This window comes from Macaca thibetana, chromosome 14, assembly GCF_024542745.1.
Source record: "Macaca thibetana thibetana isolate TM-01 chromosome 14, ASM2454274v1, whole genome shotgun sequence".
Classification (NCBI taxonomy): domain Eukaryota; kingdom Metazoa; phylum Chordata; class Mammalia; order Primates; family Cercopithecidae; genus Macaca; species Macaca thibetana.
In genome coordinates, this window is record NC_065591.1 from 46904578 (window position 1) to 46925835 (window position 21258).

At 41.6% G+C, this 21258-nt stretch overlaps 1 protein-coding gene across 9 annotated transcripts in view; it reads left to right on the top strand.

The window, feature by feature from the left end:
- Positions 1 to 21258, top strand: part of UEVLD (UEV and lactate/malate dehyrogenase domains) — a 71342-nt gene that overhangs the window by 38285 nt on the left and 11799 nt on the right. For 7 of the 9 annotated variants that reach the window (XM_050755408.1, XM_050755411.1, XM_050755409.1 and 4 more), the window contains 3 exons: positions 1580 to 1682; positions 15149 to 15319; positions 17462 to 17635. In XM_050755408.1, the coding sequence (XP_050611365.1) occupies positions 1580 to 1682; positions 15149 to 15319; positions 17462 to 17635 (448 nt within the window). Of the gene's footprint in view, positions 1 to 1579; positions 1683 to 5479; positions 7009 to 15148; positions 15320 to 17461; positions 17636 to 21258 lie in introns of those variants that run through there. The other 2 variants (XM_050755416.1, XM_050755417.1) reach the window with 2 other exon arrangements.

The following is a 21258-nucleotide window of genomic DNA, read 5'->3' on the forward strand; positions in this document are numbered from 1 at the left end:
TCACGAGGTCAGGAGATCGAGACCATCCTGACTAACATGGTGAAACCCCATCTCTACTAAAAATACAAAAAAAATTTAGCTGGGCATGGTGCCGAGCACCTGTAATCCCAGCTACTCTGGAGGCTGAGGCAGGAGAATGGCGTGAACCCACGAGGCAGAGCTTGCAGTAAGCCAAGATTGCACCACTGTACTTGAGCCTGGGCGACAGAGTGAGACTCCGTCTCAAAAAAAAAAAAAGAAAAAGCTGGCATTATTTTTTAACTTTTCTGCTATAAATAAGACACCCAAATAAACCCAAAAGCTCTTTCGGAATGAAAATAACATCAAAATGAAAACATAAATTAAGAGCAATAGCAGAAGTATTGAGTGCACCAAGTCATCTTTATTAACTCATCCCATTAAAAGAAACCTGCAGGGGCCAGGCATAGTGGCTCATGCCTGTAATCCCAGCACTTTGAGAGGACGAGGCAGGCAGATCACTTGAGGTCAGGAGTTCAAAACCAGCCTAGCCAACATGGTGAAACCCCATCTCTACCAAAAATGTAAAAAATTAGCCAGGTGTGATGGCACGTGCCTGTAATCCCAGCTACTCAGGTGGCTGAGGCAGAAGAATTGCTTGAACCTGGGAGGTGGAGGTTACAGTGCTGAGCTCGTGCTACTGCACTCCAGCCTGGGTGACAGAGCAAGACTCCTCCTCAAAAAAAAAAAAAAAGAGAAAAAAGAAAACCTGCAGAGTCGGGCGCAGTGGCTCACACCTGTACTTCCAGCACTTTGGGAGACCAAGGCAAGGGCATCACCTGAGGTCAGGAGTTCATGACCAGCCTGGTCAATATGGTGATACCCCGTTTCTACTAAAAATACAAAATTAGCTGGGCATGGTGGTACATGCCTGTAATCCCATCTACTTGGGAGGCTGAGGCAGGAAAATCACTTGAACCTAGGAGGCAGAGATTGCAGTGAGCCGAGATCATACCATTGCACTCCAGCCTGGGCAACGAGTGAAACTCCGTCTCAAAAGAAACCTGCAATCTGTGACTGGTGAGTTAAGCCCTGTTAGAACTTTTAGTAGTCAAGCCTACAGGATTACTTATTGAAGTTCGTAATTTCTTTTTTTTTTTTTTTTTTTGAGATAGAGTCTCGCTCTGTTGCCCAGGCTGGAGTGCAGTGACACGATCTTGGCTCACTGCAATCTCTTCATCCTGGGTTCAAGCAGTTCTCCTGCCTCAGCCTCCTGAGTAGCTGGGATTATAAGCATGTGCCACCATGCTCGGCTGGTTTTTGTATTTTTAGTAGAGACAGGGTTTCGCCATGTTGGCCAGGCTGGTCTTGAACTCCTGACCTCAGGTGATCCACCCGCCTTGGCCTCCCAAAGTGCTGGGATTACAGGCCATCAAGCCTGGCCACAGTTAATAATTTCTTGCTTGCATGTCACTTTTACTGCTACTGTGTTACTTATTCTTCTTAACACTAAAAGACAGTGTAGGAGGCCTGTTTATTGTCCTTTGGTCCTCATTGTTGAATGAATTTAAATTGAGTCTCTGGCCATGTTCAGTGTAATGTTCTTTCTCTTACTGTACAGGGCATTGCAGACAGGCTGGTCCTTTTAGACCTCTCAGAAGGGACTAAAGGAGCCACGATGGACCTTGAAATCTTCAACCTTCCTAATGTGGAGATCAGCAAAGGTCTGTTTATTCTGCTTAAAGATGTTTGCCTTATTAGCTCTTCATTTTTGACTCCTAGAATGTTAATGCTGAAAAGCACCTTAAAGATCACCTTGTCCAAGTCTCTCATTTTACATATTGGGAAACTAAGATTGAAATAAGTTAAATTACTTACCCAAAGTCATTCAGGGATTTTAACTGATTATACTAATAGGAATCAAATGAGCAAATAATTCAGATTTATTCAGATTGGTCAGAAGGAGTTATTCTTTGTTTTTGACTTATACCTCAAAATAAATTTCTCTCTGATTGCCTCTTTTTTTTAGAATGTATTGGTTAAGAGCATTGGCTTTAGAGTTCCACAGATAGAAGTTTCCATCCCTGCTCTGCAATGATAGTGCTGACATTTGTCAGATTATATAATCTCGCAAACTTCAGTTTTCTCATCTATAAAGTAGAAATAATACCTACCTCTTGGTATATAGCAAAGTGCTAAACCAAGAATAAGAAAAAAAATTTTAGCTGGGTGTGGTGGCTCATGACTGTAGTCCCAGCTATGTGGGAGGCTGAGGCAGAAGGATTACTTCAGCCCAGGTGTTCAAGGCTGCAGTGCACTAGGATTGTGATTGTGAATAGCCACCATACTCCAGCCTGGGCAACATATCGAGACCCTGTCTCTGAAAAAAAAAAAAAAAAGGAAAGAAAAGAAAAAAAAAGAAAGAAAAAATTTCAGTTTACATTCATTGCACTAAAAATACATTGTTAAAATAAATTTTAATAATAAAAAGATTTTCTACATCAATAACATTTGAAATACTAAATTTTCTATCTCTCTTTTTTTTTTTTTTTGAGTCGGGGTTTCACTCTGTCACCCAGGTGTGAGTGCAGTGGCATGATTCAGCTCACTGGAACCTCCACTTCCCCAGCTCAAGCTATCCTTTCACCTCTGCCTCCCAAATAGCTGGAACTACAGGCATGCACCACCATGCCTGGCTAATTTTTGTATTTGTAGTAGAAACGGGATTTGCCTTATTGCCCAGACTGGTTTTGAACTCCTGGACTCAAGTGATCTGCCCGCCTCAGCCTCCCAGAGTACTAGGATTACAGTCATGAGCCACTGCACCCTGCCCTATCTCGTTTTTTAATTTAAAAATTTGCATGTATTTTACAATGTACATAACATATTAGTATAGACATATTTATGTAGGTAAATACCATATTTGGGGATGTGGGGTTGAAAATATTTTACCAAGGATGCATGATCCAAAAAAAAAGAAAAAAGGCCACTGAACTAGAATAAACATTTCCCAAAGCCTTTCTACCTAGTTATGGGTAAGGTCAGATTATAACATGCTATAGTTATTTGGCTTCCCTTTGCCTTTCCTTAGGTCCCCTTTATTCCTTGACAATATTTTCCAAATAATATATAAAGACATACAGTATCACAAGCCTTAATAAACTAAGGAATGTAGTCAGAAAAGTTGAAATTATACCTATCAGTTGTAAAAGTTAGATGTAAAAGTTTTAGTAAGCCTTTGGCTGCCTGTAGGATACAATGAGTTCATTTTCCTTCTCGGGAAAGAGTACCATAGTTGCTTTAAGGATCTTTTTTATAGGTCTCATGTAGAAGTTCTTTGGGGAACTGGATATTCTCTTGTACCTGTGATTTTCAGGTACTAAAGTTCTTAAGGGACTTCCTAACTTTTCTAAATCACTTTAGGAGACTCTTTAGTATATGGACTCTAGAGGTTGTGAGACCACGTAGGACCTGAAGAAATTGTTCCTTCCTGTGTATCTCATTAACCATCAATAGTTATTACTTCAGATAATTGAAAGACTAGAATCCTTGGAATAGATGTGTAGTATATGGTGCTTGCCACCAAGTAAGGAGTCAGTAGTTATCTGTTGAATGTTGAATGAGTGTATATCATCTTGGGGTAACTTTCATTCTTGTTCCCCTTATTAATTGTGGTTGTACTTTTTTTTTTTTTTTTAAAGAGACAAGGTCTTGCTCTGTGGTCCAAGCTGGAGTGCAGGGGTGCCATCATAGCTCATTATAACCTCAAACTCCTGGGTTCAAGTGATCCTCCCACCTCAGCCTCCTAAGTAGCTTGGACTACAGGCATGTGCCACCATGCCTGGCTAATTTATTTTCATTTTTGCAGAGACAGGGTCTTGCTCTCTTGCCCTGGGCGGTGTTAAACTCCTAGCCTTAAGCAGTACTCCTACCTCAGCCTCAAAAGTATCTGGGACTACAGGTGCATGTCACCATACCCAGCTTGGTTGTATATTTCTGATAGCATTTAATTTAATTACTATTAGATGAAGTAATTTTATTTATTTGTTTATTTTTTTTTAGACAGTGTCTCACTCTGTTGCCCAGGATGGAGGGCAGTGGCAGAATCATGGCTCACCAGAGCCTTGACCTACCAGGCTCAAGTGATTCTCCCATCTCAGCCTCCCAAGTAGCTGGGACCACAGGCATGTGCCACACCAAATTTTTTTTTTTTTTTTTTTTGAGACAGAGTTTTGCACTTTTGCCCAGGCTGGAGTGCAGTGGCATAATCTCGGCTCACTGCAACCTCTGCCTCCTGGCTTCAAGTTATTCTCCTGCCTCAGCCTCCCGAGTATCTGGGACTACAGGTGCCCGCCACCACGCCCGGCTAATTTTTTGTGTTTTCAGTAGAGACAGGGTTTCACCATTTTAGCCAGGATGGTCTCGATCTGCTGACCTCGTGATCTCTCCACTCAGCCTCCCAAAGTGCTGGGATTACAGGTGTGAGCCACTGCGCCTGGCCCTAATTTGTTAATTTTTTGTAGAGGCAGGGTCCCCCTTTGTTGCCAAGGCTGGTCTTGAACTCCTGGGTTCAAGCCATCCTCCCTCCTCGGCCTCCCAAAATGCTGGGATTACAGGCATGAGCCACTGTGCCCATCCTTAGATGAAGTAATTTTAAATGTAATGTTAACTGACTTCTCATGAATATATTCTGTGATATGGAGAAGTACATTAATAATTTGGGGAATTAAAGTTCATTTGGAAATTTTAGTAATGCCCCATCGTAACACACATAGATGATTGCAGCTGACTGATCATCTGATGTCTTTTTAAATAACTACTATAACATTTTGGGGAGGGATATACATATATACATATGAGCATGAAAATTTACATACAGATACATACATATATACATATACAGTTATGCTTGTGTATATACAGACAATCTAGAGAAATACTAAGAAACTGTTAAGACGTTGGGCGCGGTGGCCCATGCCTGTAATCCCAGCACTTTGAGAGGCTGAGGCGAGTGGATCACCTGAGGTCAGGAGTTCAGGACCAGCCTGGCCAACATGGTGGAACCCCATCTCTACTAAAACTACAGAAAATTAGCCAGGCGTGTTGGTGGGTACTTGTAATCCCAGCTACTCAGGAGGCTGAGGCAGGAAGATCACTTGAACCCGGTAAGCGGAGGTTGCAGTGAGCTGAGATTGTGCCACTGCACTCCAGCCTGGGCAACAAGAGTGAAACTCCGTCTCAAAAAAAAAAAAAAAAGAAACTATAGAGAGTAGTTGCTTCAGGAGTCAGACTGAGGGAATTGATTTTGCACTTGTTTTTTACATATAACAGTATATATGTTTAAATCTTTTTATCTTTTTATTGTGCTCAAATACATATAACATAAAATTTACCATTGGTGACTTTAGGTACTTATTCACAATGTTGTGCAACTATCACCGCTAATTTCCAGTATTTTCACCACCCCAAAAAGAAGCTCTGTACACATTGAGCAATTACTCTCCATTTTCCTTTCTCCGAGGTTCTGGCAACTTCTAATCTGTCTGTTCTGTGGATTTTCCTCTACTAGCTATTTTATATAAATGGAATCAGATGGTATGTGACTTTTGTGTCACTTCGCATAATGTTTTCAAGGTACATACATATTGTGGCATGTGTCGGTGCATCATTCATTTTTGTGGCTAATGTTTCTTGGTATGGATATACCACATTTTATTTAACCATTTATCGGTTAATGGATATCAGGTTGCACTTTTTTACTATTGTAACTGGTGCTACTGTGAACATTCATGTACCAGTTTTTTTAATGCCTCTTTTTGGTTCTTTTGGATATATATCCAAAATAAAATTGCTGGATTATATGGTAATTTGATCTTTAAGTTATTAAGGAATTAATTCTACATTTTTGAAGATCTTTATTAACAGTACATATAATATAGCTCTAAGTAACTCTATTTCTTTGAAAAGGTTCATACATAATATTCCATCATATGAATGACTGTATTTTCTTTTTTTTTTTTTTTTTTGAGGCAGAGTCTTGCTCTGATGCACAGCCTGGAGTGCAGTGGCACAATCTCGGCCCACTGCAACCTCCGCTTCCTGGGTTCAGGCTATTCTCCTGCCTCAGCTTCCCAAGTAACTATGATTACAGGAGCACTCCACCATGCCTGGCTAATTTTTTTTTTTTTTTTTTTTTTTTTTTTTGAGACGAAGCCTCGCTCTGTCACCCAGGCTGGAGTGCAATGGCGCTTTCTCAGCTCACTGCAACCTCTGTCTTCTGGGTTCAGGCGATTCTCCTGCCTCAGCCTCCCGAGTAGCTGGGACTACAGGCATGTGCCACCATGCCTGGCTGAATTTTTGTATTTTTAGTAGAGGCGGGGTTTCACCATGTTAGCCAGGATGGTCTCGATCTGCTGACCTCGTGATCCGCCCGCCTTGGCCTCCCAAAGTGCTGGGATTACAGGTGTGAGCCACTGTGCCCAGCCTAATTTTTTTTTTTTTTGAGACCGAGTCTCACTCGTTCAGGCTGGAGTGCAGTGGTGCAATCTTGGCTCTCTGCAACCTCCACCTCCTGGGTTCAAGTGATTCTCTTGCCCCAGCCTACGAATAGCTGGGATTACAGGCATGCACCACCACACCCAACTAATTTTTGTATTTTTAGTAGAGATGGGGTTTCACCATATTGGCCAGGCTGGTCTTGAATACCTGACCTCAAATTATCTGCCCGCCTTGGCCTCCCAAAGTGCTGGGATTACAGGCGTGAGCCACTGCCTGGCCATAGCAACCATTTTTTAAGAGAATACATGTATTCATACTCTGTTACTTCTCTTACTCCAGTTTATAGATGAAGCAAGTTAAGACTCAGATTTTGAGTTAGGTCACACAGTAAGAGACTGAGTTGGAGTTTCAAACATACATCTGTTACCAATTTCTTATGATTCATTCTAGAAATAGCCTGTGCATATACAAGTGTAAATGTTTGTGTGTGCAGGTAGGTGTGTGTGTGTATAGAGAAAAATAATTGTAAAGAAAAACTAAGTCATTGTTGATATAATGGAGCAAAATAAAATTAGTTCAATAGACAGTGGTTCTTAAGACACGGTTTTTGGGTTGATCACTTTTTTTTTTTTTTTTTTTTGAGACAATCACTCTGTCAACCAGGCTGGAGTGCAGTGGCATGATCTCGGTTCACTGCAACCTCTGCCTCCCAGGTTCAAGCGATCCTTGTGCCCCAGCCTCCTGAGTACCTGGGATTACAGGTGTGTGCCACCACACCCAGCTAATTTTTTTTTTTTTTTCTTGAGACGGAGTTTCACTCTTGTCACCCAGGCTGGAGTGCAATGGCGCAATCTCAACTCACTGCAACCTCCACCTCCTGGGTTCAAGTGATTCTCCTGCTTCAGCTTCCCAAGTAGCTTGGATTACAGGTGTGCACCACCACACCCAGCTAATTTTTGTATTTCAGTAGAGATGGGATTTCGCCATGTTGTCTCGAACTCCTGACCTCAGGTGATCCACCTGCCTCAGGCCTCCCAAAGTGCTGGGATTACAGGTATGAGCCACCGTGCCGTTGGCTTGATCACTTGTATCAGAATCACCTGAGGTGCTTGTTAAAATTATAGATCTCTAGCTTCTTCCCCAAGCCTACAGATCTTGAATTTCTAGAGGTCAAACCTGGGAATCTACATATTAGACAGGTTTCTCAAGTAGTTTTTATATTCATTAAAAGCAATATTTTTCAAATTGTGAGTAGTGATACAATAGTAGATCGTGAAATTAGGATAGTGGATGGATTATGAGCAGCATTTTATAAAAAATGAACTGATAGAAAAAATGTCAGCATGTATGGTAAAGGTGTTTTTTGCAGTGTTTTTGTGGCGTTTACATATATCCCTACACATATCTTGTGTATCGGGTTATGATATAAAACATCTCTCGTAACACAGTTCATGAGCTGGGCACTGTGATGTGTGCCTCTACTCTCAGCTACTCCAGAGGCTGGGGCTGGAGGATCATTTAAGCCCATTAGTTCAAAACCAGCCTAGGCAGCATAGTGAGATCCTGCCTCTTAAGAAGAAGTTTGAAGTTCACTGTGTTGAATTTGAGAATCATTGATTTCATCATCAGCTTTCCTCCCTTCCGCTTAATCCAGGTAAATAAGTCTCTCATTAGCCTCAACTTGCCTGTCTTACTGCTCTTCTTAGTTCCTTATAGCCTGAGTCACCTTCTCCCTAGGAAACCTTCAAGAGTAACCCTTTTGCCAGATCACTCATTATTCTTTATGCTCCTAGTGTTGATGTCTGCAATTTGTATTGTATCATTTTTTTCTCTTACTGTGAAATTTTATCAATAGACCTACCATTTATTTTGTAGACAACCCTTTCTAAATATAGGCATAACATATCAAGTTCATGGCCTTAGTTTACTACATATAGTAAATCTTTGATAGTCTCAGCATTCTTTTTTTTTTTTTTTTTTTTTTTTTTTTTTGAGACAGAGTCTTGCTCTGTCACCCAGGCGGAGTGCACTGGCGCAATCTTGGCTCACTGCTGACCTCAGGTGATGCGCCCGCCTCAGCCTCCCAAAGTGTTGGGATTACAGCCGTGAGCCACTGCGCCCGGCCTCAGCATTCTTTATAGAACTCCAAAACCCAGCTCACTGCAGCAGTAATGATTAAACCATGTGCCTGAACTGAGCAGTGATTTCCTACATTGTTTAAATATGAGTATCCCTGTTTAACACTTTAAAAATCTACACATTTCACCATTTCAGTCTATTCATTGACTGAAACATAATGCCCAAAGTTACTATGAATTCATTCATTGGGATTTTCCCCTCCAAAAGAACATAGGATTTTTTTTTTTTTTTTTTTTTTTTTTTTTTTTTTGAGATGGAGGCTCACTCTGTTGTCCAAGCTGGAATGTAGTGGCAAGATGATAGCTCGCTGCAACCTCCACCTCCCGGGTTCAAGGGATTTTCCTGCTTCAGCCTCCTGAGTAGCTGGGACTATACGTATGCCCCACCATGCCTGACCAACCTTTTTTTTCTTTTTCTGAGACAGAGTCTCACTCTGTCACCAGACTGGAGTGCAATGGCGTGATCTCAGCTCACTGCAACCTCCGCCTCCCAGGTTCAAGCGATTCTGCTGCCTCAGCCTCCCGAGTAGCTGGGATTACAGGCATGCACCACCATGCCTGGCTAATTTTGCATTTTTAGTAGAGACGGGGTTTCACCATGTGGGTCAGGCTAGTCTTGAACTCCCGACCTCAGGTGATCCGCCCACCTCAGCCTCCCAAAGTGCTGTGATTACAGGCGTGAGCCACCACACCCAGCCTAATTTTTTTATTTTTATTTTTATTTTTTGAGACAGTCTTGCTCTGTTGCTCAGGCTGGAGTGCAGTGGTGCAATCTCAGTTCACTGCCACCTCCGCCTCCTGGGTTCAAGTGATTCTCCTGCCTCGGCCTCCTGAGTAGCTGGGATTACAGGTGCACACCACCACGCCTGGCTAATTTTTGTATTTTTAGTAGAGATGGGGTTTCACCATGTTGTCCAGGCTGGTTTCAAACTCCTGGCCTCAAGTGATCCACCTACCTTGGCCTCCCAAAATGCTGGGATTATAGGCGTGAGCCACCACACCCAGCCTTCAGGAAGATTTTTAATAGCTATCATCTTAGCACAGTTTTCTAGACTAATGGTCATTATCATTAGTATGAGAGAACACAAATTTCCAAAATTTTGGGTCATATTAAAAAATAATTTGAAAAGAGTATGTTCAATAATTTTTAGTACTGTGAGAATGGTTTAATGATATACCAGATAAATGAAAATATGTGTAGTGTCTTCAGTATATTCAGACTGATAGAGTAGCTAGAATATTTCAATAGCTCTCCACAGTATTTACACATCATTATTTGATACAGAGTTACCTGGTCTTTCAATATTTTAAATAATCAGCACTGTTTTAAAATGAGTTCATATTTCATTCATCATAACGTTAGCCTCATCTGAGAACAGTAGTATATTAAAGCATGAAATATTATTTACTGGGTGTTTTGACATACTTGATTTGATCATCCCTTAGTATAACTGTGACCAGCCTTTGGTTTAGGTTGTAGACCTTGGCTTAGCAGGAAGGATATAGTTTTTTCTGGGCTACCTATAGAAATGGGAAAGAGGTGAGAGGCTTGTGTCCTTATAACACAGATGCTGACCGAGTTCTTGGCATGGGAAGAAACTTTACCATTATGCTAAGTCTAAGTGAGACAGCTCATATTTGAACCAGGCAGTCTCATTTTGAAGCTCTCCTTACTAACCCTTGTACTACGTTGTGTGATATATAGAGTAGGGACAATATCATGTTCACTTTTGTTTTCTTAGGGCCTAACATATTACCTGGGACATAACAGGACCTTAGTAGGGGTTTGTTGAATTCATTATTGTCAAATGAATTTTTATCCTGATGCTTTTTTTTTTTTTTTTTGTGACGGAGTCTCACTTGGTCACCCAGGCTGGGGTGCAGTGGCGCCATCTCAGCTTACTACAACCTCCGCCTCCCAGGTTCAAGCGATTCTCTAGCTTCAGCCTCCTGAGTAACTGAGATTACAGGCGTGTGCCACCATACCCTGCTAATTTTTTTGTATTTTTAGTAGAGACGGGGTTTCACCATGTTGGCCAGGCTGATCTCGAACTCCTGACCTCATGATCCACCCACCTCGGCCTCCCAAAGTGCTGGGATTACAGGCATGAGCCACCGCGCCTGTCCTATCCTGATCCTTAACCTTGTAATTTATAGCTTTGTATAATCATGCTTAAAGTTCTTTCTAATTCTCTTTATAATCTTCTTCCCTTATTAAATCATCAACTTGTAAGGGAAGACTTGAAGAGTCAGACAAAGATTTTGAGTGCTAGGTACAAGGAACTTAGTTGTCTGTGGAGCAATGCTAACCAAACCTGGCTGTGCATCAGAATCATCTGGGGGTTTGCACTCCTGGAAGCTATTTCCCCTTATATATTTAAGTAAAATCTTCAGAACATGGGCTAATCTGCATTTTTATTAAGCTTCCCAGGTTATGCTTAGGCACCTAGCCTAGCATTTAAGAACTGCTGCAAGGGATTGATAGAAATGGAAGACTCTACTTGGTCAGAAGCAGCTTAAAGTTCAGATAAAAAAACACATGCAATATGTAAACAGTCATTCATGACAAGAGAGTGAGGAGACACTATGTGATTAATGCCAAGAGAGTGGTCCAGACAGGGAGGACTCGAAGTTGGGTAGAGACAGAGATTGCTTTCAGCTGATTAGGATTGAGATAGTTGCTGGTTCTTTTGGGATTGGGGAGATTTGGACTGGCAGAAAGTTGGGGGAAATGTTCTAATTGCTATGCGACTAGATCTTGGAGGTGGAAAGATGAGTAAGACAAATAACCCCTGCTCCCCTAGAGCTCATAATATGTTTGATGTAGACAGTTAAGCAGATGTTTGTCAAACATGTGGTAAGTGCAGTGAGAATTTGAGCAAAAGCCAGTATCAGGAAAATTAGGTAAATTTTCTAGGGAATGAATATAGACCAATTCAGCCTGCATCACAGGTTTATGTAGGAGAATTTAAAGAAATACTGAGCTGGGTGCTGTGGCATACACCTATATAGTACCTCCTACTTGGCAGGCTGAGGCTGAAGGATTATTTGAGCCCAGGGATTTGAATCCAGCCTGGGCAACATAGCAAGACCCCATGTCTAAAAGAAAACTTTGAAAGAAATACTGGCTTTTAAACTCAAAGGAGGCTGGGCACAGTGGCTCACGCCTGTAATTCCAGGACTTTGGGAGGCCGAGGCAGTTGGATCACCTGAGGTCAGGAGTTCGAGACCAGCCTGGCCAACATGGTGAGACCCTGTCTCTACTAAAAATCCAAAAATTAGCTGGGCATGGTGATGGACACCTGTAATCCCAGCTACTCGGGAGGCTGAGGCAGGAGAATCACTTGAACCTGGGCAGAGGTTGCAGTGAGCCAAGATGGCACCATTGTACTCCAGCCTGGGTGACAAGAGTGAAACTCCATCTCAAAAAAAAAAAAAATTAAGGCCAGGCGCGGTGGCTCACACCTGTAATCCCAGCACTTTGGGAGGCCAAGGCGGGTGGATCATGAGGTCAGGAGATCGAGACCATCCTGGCTAACACGATGAAACCCCGTCTCTACTAAAAATAAAAACATAAATTTAGCCCTGTGTGGTGGTGGGCACTTGTAGTCCCAGCTACTCAGGAGACTGAGGCAGAATGGCCTGAACCCAGGAGGCGGAGCTTGCAGTGAGCCAAGATCGGGCCACTGCACTTCAGTCTGGGAGACAGAGCGAGACTCCCTCTCAAAAAAACAAAAACAAAACAAAGTAAATAAATAAAAAATAAAGGAATTGATTTAAAGGCCTGAGAGCTTGATGGGAAAATCTTTTGGAGTAGGAAACCTTTCTTGTACTTTTGAAATCATATTAGGGGCTGGGTACAGTGGCTCATGCCTGCAATTCCAGCACTTTGGGAGGCCAAGGCAGGCAGATCACCTGAGGTGAGGAGTTCGAGACCAGCCTGGTCAACATGGTGGAACTCTGTCTTTACTAAAAATACAAAAATTAGCCGGGCGCAGTGGCGGGAACCTGTGATCCCAGCTACTAGGGAGGCTGAGGCAGGAGAATCGCTTGAAACCGGGAGGCAGAGGTTACAGTGAGCCGGGATTGTACACCACTACATGCCAGCCTGGGCAACAGAGTGAGACCCTGTCTCAAAAAAATAAAACAAAAAACAAAACAAAACAAAAAAAGAAAAGCAGTCACATGAGGCAGCCACTACTATGTTTACTCCTAAGTCAACCTTGAAGATGAGGAAGCTAAAGGAGCAAAGAAAAGAAATCACGATAGCCTGTGGCCAGATTGTAGAGTTATAAATTGAACTGTCCACTGATATTTCATAATATGGACAGACCACCTAACCTCTCCACATAACAATTTCCTCATCCTTATGAGGGTGTAGTAGTAAGTTTCTAAATGTAGCATAGTGTTTAGTAGCACTTTGAAGTCAGACTGCATGGGCTTAACCTCTGGCTCTACACTTCAGCTCTATGACTTTGAGCAGGTTATTTAACTTCTCTGTGCCTCAGATTTCTCATCTGTAAAATACTCCATTGTGTATTGTTGATTAGATTAAGCAAATAAATATATGGAGAACTGTTAGAACAGTGTTTGACACATATGGAATTGTTAAGTGTATCCCTTCCAGCTCTAATGTCTTCTAATTTTTGAGGTTTTGACTCATCACCAGGTATCCACTGTGAACCCTACAACATTGGAATTACTTAAGAGGACTCATGAAGAACCATAATTAAAATATAGGACTTAGTGTTTAGATCTGCCATCACTACAACTGTATCAGAATAGGAAGTAAAATTAGATAATGCATCTCCAGTGGACACATTGCACAAATGTTTCCTTCTGAAACTTGTTCAGAAAGATGGCCTTAGCCGGGTGTGGTGGCTCATGCCTGTAATCCCAGCACTTTGGGAGGCTGAGGTGGGTGGATCACCTGAGGTCAGGAGTTCGAGACCAGACTCACCAACATGGAGAAACCCCACCTCTACTAAAAATACAAAATCAGCTGGGCATGGTGACACATACCTGTAATCCCAGCTACTTGGGAGGCTGAGGCAGGAGAATCTCTTGAACCTGGGAGGCAGAGGTTGTGGTGAGCCGAGATCGTGCCATTGGACTCCAGCCTGGGGCAACAAGAGCAAAACTCCATTTCATAAAAAAGAAGAAAGATTGCCTTAGGGGCTTAATTAAGAATATAAACAATGGAGTCTGCTGTCTCCCTGAGAGGCTAATATTCATTTGTAAATGTTGACTGGACTGATGCCATTCTAATTACTTTATTATGGTTCTCTTATTTCTGATGTTGGTAAGATCTGGCCACAGTTTGGGCATGTACTTACTGTAAAACACACTGTGCAATGGTGAGTAATATAGTTGTAACAGCATAACATGTGATGGAGGGTCAAAGGTGCTCTGGAGTCAGAGTGAACTCCATAGACTAGCTTTTCCTAAGTCATAACAGTTGATTACCTGTAGTTCCCATTGAAAGTGGTAGTTACCCAAGTACCTTCAGTATAAGAAAAGTCAATATTTACAAATGAGGCAGGTGTGGTAAAGTCTCAGCTTCTCAGGAGGCGGAAGCAGGAGGATTACTTGAGCCCAGGAGTTTGAGTCCAGCCTGGGCAATATAGTGAGACCTTGTCTCTTTATTAAAAAAAAAAAAAAAAAAAAAAAAAAAAAGAAAAGCCAAGATATTTAATTTAGAGATTTTTAAACCACTCTTTAGAGTAGAATCCTTGATAAGTAAAACAGATTTTTAAAAAGCAGCACTACTCTGCTTGGATAGGCCAAAGTAAGTGGCCTAGAGCTGTGCTTACCAGACTTCTTCCTACTTATTTCCACTCCTCCCTAATGGCCTCCGAGTTTCTTTCAAGGAGCTTTAGGGCGCCTAAACTCACAGTTTAGGAAACGATGGTGTAATTGATTTTAGGTTCATTTTGCCTATAGCATAATATATATTTTCCCTTAAAATTGTAACTTATATAAAAAACTCAGTTCCTGTTTGTAGGTTTTAGATCCCATAATTTATTTTGTTTATTACTATTGCTATCTTCCCCCATTGGGATACACTCTTACTCTTTTTTATTGAGACAGAGTCTCACTCTGTCGTAAGACTCTGGAGTGCAATGGCGAGATCTCAGCTCACTGAACCTCCGCCTCCCGGGCTCAACCGAATCTCTGCCTCAGCCTCCTGAGTAGCTGAGACTATACAGTCACACACCACCATGCCTGGCTAATTTTTGTATTTTTAGTAAAGATGGGGTTTCGTCATGTTAGCCAGGCTGGTCTCAAACTCCTGGCCTCAAGTGATCCACCAGTCTCAGCCTGCCAAAGTGCTGGGATTACAGGCGTGAGCCACCACACCCAGCCAACACTTACTCTTAACCCTCTATTTGGAGGCAAACCTCTGCATTTTGTATGCTTTTGTGGATATGGGGTTGATTTATGGGGAGGCATGCCTAAAAATTCTCTGTTGAAAAGAACAACCTTTTAATTGTGAACTAGAACTTGATTAAATCTTGTATCTTCAGCTCAGACTGTTTCTTTTCATTCACTAGATTTGTCTGCCTCTGCTCATTCCAAGGTGGTGATCTTCACAGTCAACTCCTTGGGTAGTTCTCAGTCCTACCTTGATGTGGTACAGAGCAATGTGGATATGTTCAGAGCCGTTGTCCCAGCTCTGGGACATTATAGTCAACACAGTGTCCTGCTCATTGCATCTCAACCAGGTAAAATGCTTTATTTTAAATTAAGTTGATGGTCAAGTGCATCAGTAGAATTGCCATTATTGATAAAAACCATAAAACTTTAGGGCCAGGCACAGTGACTCATACCTGTAATCCCAACACTTTGGGAGTCTGAGGCGGGCGGATCACCTGAGGTCAGGAGTTCGAGACCAGCCTGGCCAACATGGTGAAACCCCGTCTCTACCAAAAATACAAAAGTTAGCCAGGCATGGTGGCGGGCGCCTGTAATCCCAGCTACTTGGGAGGCTGAGGCGGGAGAATTGCTTGAACCCAGGAGGTGGTGGTTGCAGTGAGGCCGAGATGGCGTCACTGCACCCCAGCTGGCCAACAGAGCGAGACTGCCTCAAAAAACAAAAACCAAAAAACAAACAAAACCTTTAAATTATAAAGAGACGGCTAGAATATTCAGCAAAATTGCCTATATAATAAACAGTGTAGTATTCTGGCAACCAGTTACTTGTTATGACTAACATGATCTAGAAGGTTCCAGCATACAATTTTTTAATGAAATATGATATTATGTTCTAGGTTTTAAGCCATACCTTCCTCAGTGAGAAGATGTTTAAACTCCCAAGAGAAAAATGCAATGACTTATATGCATATTTTGTTAATTCTGAAGTGTCAAAAATGTTAGCATGCCAGAGTACGTTTTTAACATTTTGTATTTTGCAGGTTGTTTTGGAATTGTCATACTCAAAAATAGAAATGTTTTCAAAGAGTTAGTTTGTACTGGACTCAAATTGGTGAACAGATTTTTTTTAAATGTTCCCAATGTAGGGGTATTGTACGCATTTCACTTTTTTTTTTGTAGTAATTTGTTGAGTGACATTGATCTCTTTAATTCTTGACATCCTTTTGGAATGTAAGAAAAAAGTAGTTGTGTTTTCATTTATAATGCTACACTGAATCCAGGTGGCATATGAATCAGTATTTTAATTTAAAGATAGAAATTCAGTTAGGCTGGGCGCAGTGGCTCACACCTGTAATCCCAGCACTTTGGGAGGCCGAGGCAGGTGGATCACGAGGTCAGGAGATTGAGACCATCCTGGCTAACATGGTGAGACCCCATCTCTACTAAAAATACAAAAAATTAGCCGGGCGTGGTGGCAGGCACCTGTAGTCCCATCTACTTGGGAGGCTGAGACAGGAGAATGGCATGAACCTGGGAGGCGGAGCTTGCAGTGAGCCAAGATCGTGCCACTGCACTCCAGCCTGGGCAACAGAGCAAGACTCCGTCTCAAAAAAAAAGATAAATTCAGTTTAAGATAGATGTAAAAGAAAACTCAAATCAATAAGAATAAATTATTTTTTGTTTTTTTGTACCAGTTTTTATCCTCACTTAACTGTTCTAGGAATTATCTATTTTCTACCCCTGACAATTATATATTTAACAATAAAATTTGGCCAGACACAGTGGCTCACGCCTGTAATCCCAGCACTTTGGGAGGCTGAGGCAGGTGGATCACCCGAGGTCAGGAGTTCGAGACCAGCCTGGTCATCATGGTGAAAACCCGTCTCTACTAAAAATACAAAAAGTAGCCGGGTGTGGTGGTGCACGCCTGTAATCCCAGCTACTAGGGAGACTGAGGTAGGAGAATCCCTCGAACCTGGGAGGCAGAGGTTGCAGTGAGCCCAGATCGTGCCACTGCACTCCAGCCTGGGGGACAGAGCAATACTCCGTCTCAAAAAAAGCACACACACACACCCACCCACCCACCCCCCGCCCCACACACACACACAGAGTAAAATGTATCTTGTTGAAACCTTGTTAGTGTTTCTAATGTATATTAAAAATATGTTATGGGCCAGGCACGGTGGCTCACGCCTATAATCCCAGCACTTTGGGAGGCCAAGGCAAGTGGATCACGAGGTCAAGAGATCGAGACCATCCTGGCCAACATGGTGAAACCCTGTCTCTACTAAAAATACAAAAATTAACTAGGCGTGGTGGCACGTGCCTATAGTCCCAGCTATATATATATATATGTACATATATATATATATAAAATGCTGCAGTACATTGAGGACCTAATATAGTTACTAAAATAATAAATATTTTGTGAGCTAGGCTAGAAGTATATATTTTTTAACCTTTACATTTTTTACTTTGTATGGAATATTTAGTGGAAATCATGACCTATGTGACATGGAAACTGAGTGCATTTCCTGCAAATCGAGTGATTGGAATTGGATGTAATCTGGATTCACAGAGATTACAGTATATTATTACAAATGTTTTGAAGGCACAGACTTCAGGCAAAGAAGTATGGGTTATTGGCGAGCAAGGAGAAGACAAAGGTAAGAAGTACATTTTTAGGCTGGGTGTGGTGGCTCACGCCTGTAATTCCAACACTTTGGGAGGTCAAGGCAGGATTGCTTGAAGCCAGGACTTCAAGACCAGCTTGGGCAACATAACAAGACCCCATCTCTACAAAATGATATAAAAAGTTAGCCAGACACGGTAGTGCATACCTGTAGTCCCAGCGGCTCGGGAGACTGAGTGGGAGGATCCCTTAAGCCCAGGAGGTCAAGGCTGCAGTGAGCCATGATTGCACCACTGCATTCAAGCCTGGGTGACAGGGTGAGACCCCATTGCTAAAAAAAGAAGTATGTTATTATTAGTTATAACCAAAATTGCCAGTGGTCGTGGCATTCACATATATCTGAGGACCCCAGAATTGTGGGCTTAATTGGCTTTGTTCCACATTTGAGTGTGCCTTCTGTATACCAGGCCCTATATTGTGAATAAATTCCTCATATGTGTCATTCTGATTGTAATTACTTTTCAGTAAATTTAAAGTTAGACAAGACCACTTAGTAGGATATTTTATTTTTTAATTGAATTTCAGAGTCCAGGATTAATTTAAAACTTTAATTTTCCAGAAAGAAACATTTAAATAAACTTTAAAGCACCTATAGAACTCTCCCTTTACTCTCCCCACCCTTCAACCTTGCTTACCTTTCCCAAGTTCAGACCTTCTCCCTAGATACATGCCTCCTGTCTGCTGCTGTTTGAACATAATTTTCACTCATTGTTTATCCCTATGGCCTTTTTCTCCAACCACTTGCTCTTTCCCACAAAAGGCATTCAGTTTCCTGTATTGGAAAGCTCCTTTTCCTATTTCAAAGGAATGCTTTCCTTATTTGACTTAAGAATCTCTTCCCTTACTCCTTTATTGTTTCTCTCTTGCTATAAAGCCAGGTTAGTCAGTGATTAAAGTGCTTTTTACCCTGATTTTGTTCATTTAAGTATATGAGTACAATAAAGATACAGTATACTATTTGAGTAAGTACCAAAGTGACTCCTATACACTTACAGTGCTTGGATACTTATGAGTGAGCATTTAACATGGGCTGAAATTACTAGAGAAAATTCTATAAAGGCCATTTGGAGTTTGAACTGGAGTTTGGATGAATGAATAGGATTTTAATAGATAGTGAAGAGTAGGAAAAACATTCTAGGAATGGGAAATCAGAATTAGGCAAAAGCAGAAAGTTAAGTATGGCATATTCATGGGATAAAAAATGTGGACTACTTGTTGCAGAAAGTTTCAACCAGATAAATCTAATTGAAATTACATTTTGAAGATCTGTGAATACTCGATCGAAGAGTTGGAAAGTGATTTGGGGGAAGTTAGTCATTACTTCATCATTTGAAGTACTTTACTATTAATTTCACTCAGCATGTAAGTGCTGCAAGGTAGAGCATGATACAGAAAATAACCTCTCTGGGCTGGGTGTGGTGGCTCACGCCTGTAATCCCAGCACTTTGGGAGGCTGAGGTGGATGGATCACAAGCTCAGGAGATCAGGAGCATCCAGGCCAACATGGAGAAACCCCATCTCTACTAAAAATACAAAAATTAGCCAGGCATGGCAGTGCGTGCCTGTAGTCCCAGCTACTCGGGAGGCTGAGGCAGGAGAATCGCTGGAACCTGGGAGGCGGAGGTTGCAGTGAGCCAAGATTACACCACTGCACTCCAGCCTGGGTGACAGAGCGAGACTTCATCTCAAAAAAAAAGAAAAGAAACAAAAAGAACCTCTCTGCCTGTGAGGAGGTGATAATTTACTTTGAGAGTTCGTTTTTTACTTTAATGCACATTAAAAAGTTAAATAGATGTCAGACCATATTTCCACAAAGCAAATCACCTTCTGAAAACTATTTCCTTGGAATTTAAAGTGTCATCTATACTTTGATGCCATTAAAATAAAATATTAACATTGATGATATCTAGGTTAGCGGTAACTTAAAAATTTGTAGTTTTCTGTGTAGTAAAAATATGTAGTATTTATGTAATTTTTAAGAAAAGCATTTTAATCGGTGGCTCAAGCCTGTAATCCCAGCACTTTGGGAGGCCGAGACGGGCGGATCACGAGGTCAGCAGATTGAGACCATCCTGGCTAACATGTTGAAACCCCGTCTCCACTAAAAAATACAAAAAACTAGCCGGGCAAGGTGGCGGGCGCCTGTAGTCCCAGCTACTCGGGAGGCTGAGGCAGGAGAATGGCGTAAACCCGGGAGGTGGAGCTTGCAGTGAGCTGAGATCTGGCCACTGCACTCCAGCCTGGGCGACAGAGCGAGACTCCGTCTCAAAAAAAAAAAAGAAAAGAAAAGCATTTTAATAAAATAAAGCAGTATCTTAAATCTGTAAAAATCTGCACTGGCTACTAGAAAGCTCAGTGCTAGAATGAGTCAGCCTATAAAATAAACCCTTAAAAAACCTGACAGTGTGACTGAGCGAAAATGCTTCTGAGGCTCCAAATGCTCCCTGACACTACACGCTAATCAACAGGACCCTGGAAAATGGTAGCAAGCAAGAACTTGGAGCAAATGTATTCAAGTAATGAATGTCTAGGGATTCGATCAAACTCAAAACCCAACATAGACCAAACCCTCTGGTCCATGTTGATCTCTTGCTTGCCTGGTTATTGCACATCTCACATCTTCCCCTCTAGTCTACCCTATAAATGATGTGAAATTAATAGTATTAGTCAAAACTTACAGAGTGTTTATTGTGTGCTCTCACATATTAATTCAATCTTCCTAGAACATGTTGTTATTTTCAGAAGCTTTCAGAGGCTTCCTCTGACCAAACCATTAAATTGCATTGCTTGGCACTCAGGGACCCCGAAAATATAACCCTAATCTTTCCTCCCAATTATAGTTTGGGAGATAGCCATGTTACGAGAGAGCTGGAAGGGACATTTTGTTTTAGGGAGCCAGTGAATGTAGGCATTGTAAAAGTGACCTGCCTGGAAGCCTACAGCTTTTAGGGTCAAAGGACTAGCACCTGGGTCTTTTGTCTCCCAGGCCTACCCCACAGCTTTGCCACAGGGATATTTACCCACTTTTTTTACCTCATAATTCCTTCGCCTTCTCGGCCATCTTATTGATATTTTTCAAGGTCTAAGTCAAGCACCCCTTATACAATAAAGGTTTTTTCCTGATCACATCACTTCACAGTGATTTCTTCACTCCTTTGAGCTAAAGCTATTTCAGTCTATAAGGTAATAAACTACCTATTGTCTCATCATGTTTCTTTTGTTGTCCTGCTGCTTGTTCTTATCTGATTTGTGTGTGACCTTCTCCTTATTTAGAGTGCAAATTATTAAGTTCTTTTAGTTGAAAAAGTAGTACATTCACACTGTAAAAATAAGTACAAAAAGATATGCAGTGAAAAGTCTCCCTTAGATGCCAGACACTCAATCCTTCTCCCTAGGGACAATCACAGTTATCAGTCTCTTTTATAATCTTCCAGAAATATTCTATGTATAGACAAGCACATATGTGAAATAGACATCATACATCATTCTTCACCTTGCCCTTTTACTTACCAATATGATTGTGGAATGATTGCACAGTAACATAGAGCTCATTCATTCTTTTTAACTACTGGATATACCATAATTTATTTAACCAGC